The sequence below is a fragment of the Bison bison genome, unplaced genomic scaffold (assembly GCF_000754665.1).
Source record: "Bison bison bison isolate TAMUID 2011002044 unplaced genomic scaffold, Bison_UMD1.0 scf7180017864072, whole genome shotgun sequence".
NCBI lineage: Eukaryota > Metazoa > Chordata > Mammalia > Artiodactyla > Bovidae > Bison > Bison bison.
Genome location: NW_011494644.1, coordinates 6,848,677 through 6,859,060, shown reverse-complemented (window position 1 = coordinate 6,859,060; position 10,384 = coordinate 6,848,677). Strand labels below are relative to the sequence as shown.

At 46.9% G+C, this 10,384-nt stretch overlaps 1 protein-coding gene across 1 annotated transcript in view; it reads right to left on the bottom strand.

Annotated features, from left to right (window-relative positions):
- Positions 1–4,164: 4,164 nt before the first annotated feature.
- Positions 4,165–10,384, bottom strand: part of CACNG3 (calcium channel, voltage-dependent, gamma subunit 3) — a 100,345-nt gene continuing 94,125 nt past the window's right edge. The window contains exon 4 of the mRNA XM_010837212.1: positions 4,165–4,676. Coding sequence (XP_010835514.1) covers positions 4,165–4,676 — 512 coding nt within the window. The remainder of the gene's footprint in view (positions 4,677–10,384) is intronic.

Genomic DNA, 10,384 nt, shown 5'->3' with positions numbered 1-10,384 from the left:
TTTCCCTCTCCAAGAGTGCCTGGAGCCACTCCTCCCGAAGTGTTAGATGAGATAATTTGACCTGACACACGGCTGCAGTATTAGAGAGCAGTGTTAGTGAGGGGGTTTTCCCCTTACCGTTTTTCCTGATTAAGCCAAGGGAAGCATCTTCTTTGTTGCTAGAGTATCTTAACATCTTTCTAACACTTTGATTATGTCCATTTTTACAAAGAGCAGGCAGCTGGCCTTTGGCTTACAATAGGCAGCAGCTAGAATATGGCAGGATTGTGTTGCTTTTTTCTGTAGTTATTCTCCTAGTTACCATTTGCTTATGGTAAGCAATTCAATTTTCTTTTTTACAGTAGTGATATAAAGTTCATTTTCAAGATATATTTATTAAAGTAAAAAGCGAGTCAATTTAAAGAGAAACATTAAATAAATAATGGCCGATGTGGTATGTGGATATGAAACATTTTTGCAAGGGTTGAATTCAAATGACTGAGGTTTGGGAAATGCGGCAGAGGGAGGAAATTGGTCAAATTAGGAAGCAGAGTCTTGGCTCTCAATGCTGGCTCTGTTATCGGTACCTAAGACACTCTCCTCAAGCCTCTCTTTCCTCACCTGCTGAAATGCGGATAATAATTCTTCCTACACGTGGGTTGTCTTAAGGATTCAGTGAGATAATTTGATGTATGTGTGTAATTTGCAAGCAATGTCTCTCAAGTGTCAAACAAAACAAATTGTTACTAGTCTGCACTCTACAATAAAATTCACTGTGGGTGTGAGTGTGGGCACGTGATTGGCTTCCCAGAATTTGGAGCCTGCAGTGGGAATGAAGTCTTGACAATCACACACCCTCTCTGGCCTCAGTTTCCTCCTAGGTAAAATGGGGATATTTCTGGGAGGATTAAATGATGCAATATGTGTAAGTTTCCACAACACAGCCTGGTACCCAGCAGAGTTAGGTAAGCATGAGCTCCTATGACCATAACTCTGCCTCCTTGAGTGGCTGGAGCTGGAAGTGGGATGGAGGCTTCACAAGTTGGTGTGTGCCACACTCACCCCAGGAGTCACTGCAGGCAGGGATGCTGTCTGTCTCTCATGCTTTCTGGTATCAGTATTCAAAATATTCAAATGTCCTTCCACTTTCACTCCCCTGAGCCCCTCAGGGACTGTGCAAAGTACACCGTTACCCCCAGAAGAGACCAGCTTCCATTTGGCTTCAGTCTTCCTACAGTCATGCTTGCTGCGGACTGAATGGGAACCCTCCCCACCATCTAAATCCACATACTGAAGCCCTAAGCTTCAAAATGATGACATTTGGAGATGAGGCATTTGGGAAGTAATTAGGGATCAAGCTCAAGCTCAAGAGTGCATGCTCAGTCATGCCTGACTCTTTGTCACCCCATGGATTGTAGCCCATCAGGCTCCTCTGTCCGTGGGATTGTCTAGGCAGGAATACTGGAGTGGGTTCTCTCCAGGGGATCTTCCTGATCCAGGGATTGAACTCGCACCTCCTGCATCTCCTTCTTTGCAGGCAGATGTTTTTTACCACTGAGAAATCGGGAAAACCCTTAATGAGGGTGGGCCCTTGTGATGGAGTTAGTGGCTCTGTCATGTTAGGACACAGTGAGAATGTGGCTGTCTTCAAGCTAGGAGGAGAGCCCTCACCAAGAACAAAATCTGCTGTCATCCTGATCTGGAACTGCCCAGCCTCCATAACTTTAAGAAATAAATGTCTGCTATTAAGCCACCCTGATCTATAGTATTTGTTATGGAAGCCCAAACTCAGCTAATGCTCAGTCTACCCAGAAGTCATCCATAAGGTAAAAAGCATAAGATGATGCTGTGAAAGTGCTGCACTCAATATGCCAGCAAATTTGGAAAACTCAGCAGTGGCCACAGGACTGGAAAAGGTCAGTTTTCATTCCAATCCCAAAGAAAGGCAATGCCAAAGAATGCTTGAACTACTGCACAATTGCCCTCATCTCACATGCTAGTAAAGTAATGCTCAAAATTCTCCAAGCCAGGCTTCAGCAATACGTGAACCGTGAACTTCCAGATGTTCAAGCTGGTTTTAGAAAAGGCAGAGGAACCAGAGATCAAATTGCCAACATCCGCTGCATCATGGAAAAAGCAATAGAGTTCCAGAAAAACATCTATTTCTGCTTTATTGACTATGCCAAAGCCTTTGACTGTATGCATCATAATAAACTGTGGAAAATTCTGAAAGAGATGGGAATACCAGACCATCTGACCTGCCTCTTGAGAAACCTGTATGCAGGTCAGGAAGCAACAGTTAGAACTGGACATAGAACAACAGACTGGTTCCAAATAGGAAAAGGAGTACGTCAAGGCTGTATATTGTCACCCTGCTTATTTAACTTCTCTGCAGAGTACATCATGAGAAACGCTGGGCTGGAAGAAGCACAAGCTGGAATCAAGATTGCCAGGAGAAATATCAATAACCTCACATATGCAGATGACACCACCCTTAAATGGCAAAAAGTGAAGAGGAACTCAAAAGCCTCTTGATGAAAATGAAAGAGGAGAGTGAAAAAGTTGGCTTAAAGGTCAACATTCCGAAAACGAAGATCATGGCATCTGGTTCCATCACTTCATGGGAAATAGATGGGGAAACAGTGGCAGACTTTGTTTTTTAGGGCTCCAAAGTCACTGTAGATGGTGATTGTAGCCATGAAATTAAAAGACGCTTACTCCCTAGAAGGAAAGTTATGACCAACCTAGATAGCATATTCAAAAGCAGAGACGTTACTTTGCCAACAAAGGTCCGTCTAGTCAAGGCTATGGTTTTTCCAGTGGTCATGTATGGATGTGAGAGTTGGACTGTGAAGAAAGCTGAGTGCCAAAGAATTGATGCTTTTGAACTGTGCCGTTGGAGAAGACTCTTAAGAGTCCCTTGGACTGCAAGAAGATCCAACCAGTCCATCCTAAAGGAGATCAGTCCTGGGTGTTCACTGGAAGGACTGATGTTGAAGCTGAAACTCCAATACTTTGGCCACCTCATGTGAAGAATTGACTCATTGGAAAAGACCCCAATGCTGGGAAGGATTGGGGGCAGGAGGAGAAGGGAAAGACAGAGGATAAGATGGCTGGATGGCATCAGAGACTCGATGGACATGAGTTTGGGTGAACCCCAGGAGTTGGTGAGGGACAGGGAGGCCTGGCGTGCTGTGATTCATGGGGTCGCAAAGAGTCGGACACTACTGAGCGACTGAACTGAACTGAATAATTTTACACAAGATGTTCTATTTAAGCCTCACAACTCTGTCAAGGAGAATACTGTACCATGCTCCATTTTACAGATGAGAAGGCTGAGGCTTGAAGGTCAGGTGGACTTTCCCCAGTTCCTAGAGCTACTGGGTACCAGAGCTATATTTCTGAACACGTTTGCCTCCAGTAGCTTCTGGGGATTCAGGCGAGGGTTACAGACTCTGCCATTGGTGAGAGCACCTTGCTCTCCTCAAGAGGGGAAGGCGGATCCTTCCTAGTGACTGGAGTGTGGATGAGTAAAGTTCAGCTTTCAACGTGGACATGAGTCAGCTTGAGGGCAGGGCAGTGAATTTGTGCAGGAATTACCCAGAAGAAACAAAGCACCCCCGCTCTGTGAGTTACAACAAGGCAAAACTTTTAATACATGAGTGCTTATTACATTAGCTGCTTCGGGGCTCTGACATCTTTGATTTCTGGTCATGTTATTCTAACACGGAAAGGTGAATGCCTCCCTCCGGGCCACCTGGGCGGTTAAGTGGCCTGAGGATTTGCATGAGTGGACAATGGGGACACCTGTGCACACACCTGGGGATTTGGAGACCCCACCACCCGCCACCCAGCCACCACCCATGACTTTGAGTAAAGTCCTCTTCCAAGGAGGGAAGAATGAGGAGGTCCTTCCAGTAAAGAAGGAAGAGAGGAAAACATCTGTCACAGATACACACAGAGAGAAACGACATCATGGGATTGGCTTGAAAAGTGGGGGAAGGGATGGACCGGTTAGGACCTGGAGGGGGAGGGGTGAAGTGTGGGAGAGGGCTGAGTCCATTTGGTTTCATTCTTTGTAAAAAGTAATACCATCACGAGGACCATGCCATGCAACCTCAGAGACTCCTCTGTCCACTTCCCCCCACGCTGTGCTGGGGCGGAGGGCAGAGGGCCGAGGTCAGTTCAGACGGGCGTGGTGCGCCTGTTGGCCGGATTATTATGCAACGACTCTTTGAACTCTTTGGGCGTGGAGTTGTGGAACTGTAGAAAAGCGTGGTCCCGGTCGGAGTTGAGGAGGGTCCCCATGGTGATCTTTGAGGGGTCCCGGGACAGGGTGAACATTGAGATGTCAGTGGAAGGGATGGTGTGGAAGCCTTTGCTGATGGGGGACAGGTCTCGGGATCTGGGTTCCGTGGAGCGGGAACTCGACCGCCTCCGAAATCTATACCTGTAGGGTGGAAGGCGAGCGAAGGTCGATTTCTTCAGGAGCTCCGAGTGGGATTTGGCACGTAACTGCTGATGCTTTTCTATATAGATGTGCACCGCGACGACCCCCACAATTTCCGCGATGATGAAAGAGAAGGCTCCGAAGTAAAAGGACCAGCCATAGGAGTAGCTCTTTTTGGAGTCACGCTGCCCAGGGTCTCCAGCATTGGCTGATATATAAACTATGATGCCGATGATGTTGCTTAACCCTAAAAGAAGGGGAAAGAAAAATACATCCTTTATAAACCTCAGAGGTAACTGTGACTTAGGCTTGAACTATTTATTTTGAAAATGTGAAGATGACAGGGAGAGAGGAGAATGGATTTATGGCCGGAAATCCAGCTGCTGAACTCTTCCCGCAGGGTGTGTCTCTCGGGAAATGAAAAATTCTGCTGATCCATCCCTGGTGGGAAGCATTCAGCTAAAGAATACCCCTTACTCCTCCAGCAAGTGCAACAGAAATCAAAGTGCATGTATTTTCCCTTAGAAACAATTCATTCCATCAAAACTTAGTCTTCAGCACTAAGTCATGAGGATGGTAAAATGAACGAGATACAGATTCTTGCCCTTGAGTTTCTCACCATTAGTAGGAGAAACTGACATGTAAATGCAATTACAGCAAAATACAGTCAGGGCTCCACCAGAGACATACATAAAATGGTTCAGGAGCAAAAAGAGAAGATGACTCAGCCACTTTGTCCTGAAGACAAGGTGACGTTTGAGCAGGTCCTGAACAGCTCCTGGCTCACCAGGAGATGAAAGGCTGTTGACAACAGAGTTGAGAATAACTTATAGTAGCAGTCTCGCCTGGATGGTGGGAAGGTTGATGGCATCTTGAGCCTCAATAAGAGGCAGCAGAGAGAGGAGGCTTAGAGAAGAAGAACGGGGTTAGAAGTGCTTATTGAGAGTCCAGATATGGCTGCCCAGTGGATATTTCTGGGTCTGGAACGAAGTTTGGAGAAAGAATGACCCATGGGTAAGGGACAGTAACTAACTATATCTTTTTATCTGCACGGGGGATACAATAATGTTTTAAATTAGCTATTGTTCAAACATCAGGAACTGGGGAATGTGAAGCTGTTGTCCTCAGTAGGCAAGGTCTGCAGACTTGGTGTCCCCAAGGGCCAAAAGAATAGTTCTGGAAAGAGCTGTCCAGTCGCTTGGAGAGAAATTGATTCTCTAGGGAGTAGTAAGAAGGAATGAAAGAACCTGAGGGTCTGTGGCTGCTTCTCTCACACGATTGTCCAAAGCTAACAATATCTCTTTGTGTCTCTTTGCTTTAAGGGCCTCATCTAAGCCTTATACCAGTAATGACTCAGGGAGGCTTGTACATCAGCTGGAGTCTTCTAGCCTACAAACCCAGGCTGCCTCTAAATGGAAGTTGTCCCTTCTTACAGTTCCCAGTGTGTACGTGCTAAGTCACTTCAGTCATATCTGACTCTTTGTAACCCTATGGACCATAGCCCACAAAGCTCCTCTGTCCATGGGATTCTCCAGGCAAGAATACTGGAGTGGGTTGCTGTGCCCTCCTCCAGGGGATCTTCTGGACCTAGGGATCCAGCCCAGGTCTCTTACATCTCCTGAATTGGCAGGCTGTTTCTTTACCACTAGCGCCACCTGGAAAGCCCATCGTTCCCAGTACTAGTTGGTAAATAACCATTTCCATTGGCCTGCTGAGCATCCCCACCATTGAACACCTCATACTCTTCCTGGGGATCCTCAGGATTTCCCCAGAGTCCAGCAACCAAGTTTTTGTTGTTGTTGTTATTATTCTTTTTAATTGGGGTATAGTTGCTTTGGAACTTCCCACTAGTGGTAAAGAATCTGGCTGCCAACGCAGGAGACCCAAGAGACATGGGTTTGATCCTCTGGAGTAGGAAGTGGCAACCCACTCCAGTATTCCTGCCTGGAAAATTCCATGGACAGAGGAGCCTGGCGGACTACAGTCTATGGGGTTGCAAAGAGTCGGACATGACTGAGTGACTGAGCAACATAGCTGCTTTACAATGTTGTATTAGTTTCTGCTGTACAACAACATGAATCACCAATAGGCATACATATATCCCCTCCCTCTTGGACCTCTCCACCCCCTATCCCTACCACCCATCTAGGTCACCACCGAGCACCGAACTGAGCTAGTAGGAACCTACAGTAGGTTCCTGCTAGCTATCTGTTTTATACATGGCAGTGCCCATATGTCAGTCCCAATTTCCCAATTCATCCCCCCACCTCAGATCCACACGTCCATTCCCTACATCTGCATCTCTACTTCTGCCCTGCAAATAGGTTCATCTGTACAAAGGGTTAAAGCTTGGCATAGCAAGGGCCACTCCATTCTACTCCAGTTCTGATTGACTGGTGCTCATGCATTAAAGGGATTCATGTTTTGAATATGATCTCTGGCCACACTCCATCTAGGACTCTCCCCTAGAAGGCAGGGCCAGGGTCTGCTTCTTCCCTGTCTCCTCTTGGCTTTACTTAGCACAGGCACTCAGCAGGTAGGCAGCGGGTTCTAATCACGGAGCTATTTCTTCATATGGGGGTTGACACGGCCAGCCCTGTGTCAAGCTGCAGAAAACCACAGGGTGAAAAAAACGGCTCCTGTTTCTGGAGTGTCAGTTTGGCTTGAAGATGAGTAGGGAAGACACATTCTTTTATATTAAAATGAACATGGATATAATAAGGAGAAGAGAGCAGAATTCACATGAATTTTTAAGTATAAATGGGAGACAGACTTCAAAGACATTTCAGCTCATGGAAGGCAGCTTCTGGTGATGCCCCCTGACTCCCCAGGGTCACATTTTTCACTCTCCTCTGCCTGCAGGGAAATTTTGGTGGCAAAGTTTGAGAAGCCCTGGAAAGAAGTCTTGCTGAAAAAAAAAAAAAAAAGAAACTCAAAGAGATACTTGGATGTCAGCGCAGGTTAAAGGAGGTGACAAGCCAAGCGAGTTGCCACTTGTTTCTATGGCATTGATGATACGCCAGGCACTGTGCAAAGTCTTTACGTGCATGATCTCAATTAATCATTGCAACAGTCCTGCTTTAAAAAAACAAAAAAACAAAAAACCTTGTGTTTTTTTTTTTTTTACAGATGAGGAAACTGGGACACAGAGAAAATAACTTCCCAAGTCAACACAGCTGGGAAATGGCCTGTGTGCTTGTGCTAAGCTGCTGTAGTCGTGTCCGACTCTTTGTGACCCCATGGACTGTAACCCACCGGGCTCCTCTGTCCATGGGATTCTCCAGGCAGAAATACTGGAGTGGGTTGCTATGCCCTCCTCCAGGAGATGTTCCTGACCCAGGGATTGAGCTGGTGTCTCTTAAATCTCCTCCATGGACAGGTGCGTTCTTTACCACCTTGGAAGCCCTGGGAAATGGCAAAGGTGGGGTTTGAACCCAAGATTGTCTCTTGCTCCCTGAGCTCAGATCTAGCTAGGTTTGTTCACCGCTATGGTCTTATCTCCTTGCCCAGAGCCTGACCCGAAGCAAGAGCACAGTGCATATTTGTTGAATTGAATCAACATGAGAATTAAATGGTACAACATATATAATACCAGCTTTTATGCATCCTAGGTGGTCCTAGTGGTAAAGAACCCGCCTGCCAATGCAGGAGACATAAGAGATGCAGGTTTATCCCTGGGTTGGGAAGATCCCCTGGAGAAGGACATGGTGACCCACTCCAGTATTCTTGCCTGGAGAATCCCAAGGACAGAGAAGCCTGGTGGGCTACAGTCCATGCAGTCACAGAGTTGGACATGACTGAAGTGACTTAGCACTATGCATCCCACAGTTACTGCCAGCTAGATGCAGTTCTAGGCATTTTCCACATACCAACTATCTAATCCTCTGAGCAGGCTTAAGAAGTAGAGCCATTATTACCCCCATTTTTCAGATGAGGAAATGGAGGCATTGATTGGTTAAGAGACTTGCCTGAGGTTACCACACAGGGGAGTGGTAGAGCCACGATTTGCCCCAGACAGCCTGACTTCAGAGCCCATGGTCTTGAGCATAATGCCCAGTTCCTGGCGCATAGTAGGTACTCAATAAAGGATTGTTGACTGCTTGCCAGAAATCATAGGACCTTAGAATAACTGAGCAAAAAGAGCCTTCGGGAGTGCTGAATCCTACTTTCATTTTGTAGGTGGAAGAACGGAGGCTCTTTAGGGCCCTCAGGGAGGTCAGTGGTGGGGGGAGAGCTAGGATTAGACAGACCCCCAGCTTCTGGCTCCCCTCAGGCCCTTGTTGCTGCCCCTTGTCTTCCCCGGTTCCCGTGAGTCTATTCTACCTGCTGTCTCTCACAACACCCCTTGTAACAGGACGTTTGCTGGTGACACACTCTCCCTTCACAATCCCCTTGGGGGACAAAATAATGATCTTCTCCTGTTTAGGAAACCCTCATGTCAGCACAACACAGCATCCCCTGGGTCAGTCAGAGACCGGGAGGTCTGGAGGGGCCCCCGACAACTAGAACGTGCCTCAAAGCAATGCAAGTCCCTGGGTCTGCCAGCTGTTAGCGTCTGTCCACACAGAGTGTCACCTTTAATAAAATCATAAGCTGATCTTATTCTCCTGACAAGATGGTCTGTGGCTCGAGTTGGTTCCCAGACACTCAGCGCTGGATTCCGTCCACCTTCCCCTTTTCCAAGAAGGGAAAAGAATAGAGAGGATACTGAGAAAGATCTTAGAGGGGGCTGGGAAGCTGGGCTTCCAACTTCAGAACTATTGTGTTGCTTTTAACTTGCTAGAAAATAATATTGTGCTTTTTACGTTCAACCTCCTTCCAACAACCCTATGAAATAAGCACTGGTACTTTTCCCCCCATTTTATAGTTGAGGAAATCAAGTTACAGGGATTTGGTAACATTTCCAGGGTCCCATAAGTTTAGCCAAAATTCAAATCCAGGCAGGTAAGCTATTCTGTTTTTGTGGTTGTTGTTTCGTCGCTAAGTCGCGTCTGTCTCTTTTGCAACTCCATAGGCTGTAGCCTGCCAGTTTCCTCTGTCCATGGGATTTCCCAGGCAAGAATACTGGAGTGGGTTGCCATTTCCTCCTCCAGGGGATCTTCCCCACCCAGGGATAGAAACCCACATCTCTCGCATCTCCTGCATTGGCGGGAGGATTCTTTAGCACTATCACCACCTGTGAAGCCTCTTCTCTGTTTCTACCCCAGTAAATATTCTGCCATTATGGGTTAAAGTTTGGAGGTTGTCATCAAAGAGTCAAGCTCTCTTCCCTCTTTTCATCTCTAAAGCATTTCATTCAGATGGCATCGACTGAAGGGTGGGGTAGGAAGAGACTGCAAAGCAAAGAGGCGTGGAAACCCAAAAGGGAGGAAGATGAGCGGGTGGAGGAGGGATGGAGATAAAGGAGGAGAGAGGAAACAGAAACAGGAACCCTTCTCGAGACTGTCTCATCCTCCTTACCACCCTCTGCCACCTTCCGGTCAGGGCTGCTATTGATAAGATCTTTCCTGAGAGCATCTGAGGCTGCTGGGTTTTCTGTTGTTCCCAGAGATGCTCTGGACAGCCTGAGGATTTGAGTTCTTGAAGAGCTGTGACCAGTAGTTCACCAGTAAACCCAGGTCTCACGGGGCCAGAAATAGTGTATGATCGTATCCAGAAGTTGGACCCCTTTAAAACACACTGGACTCATCTCTCGAGTCACACCTTACACACACCATACACGCTCCCTGCCCACTCTGAACAGACATACACAGGCACATTCTTATTAATCATTCTCCCATCTCTGAGCCGACCTAAGTACCCCATCTCCTCCTCATCTTCCCTCTGTCCATTCTCCAGCTAGATTGTCAGCATCTTTGGTTCTTATTAAAGCCTTTGGTTCTCATTCTTAACACACAGGTGGAACATTTTCTTGCTCCTTCCCTGGAGGGAACCCTGAATAGCAGATCGGAAGAG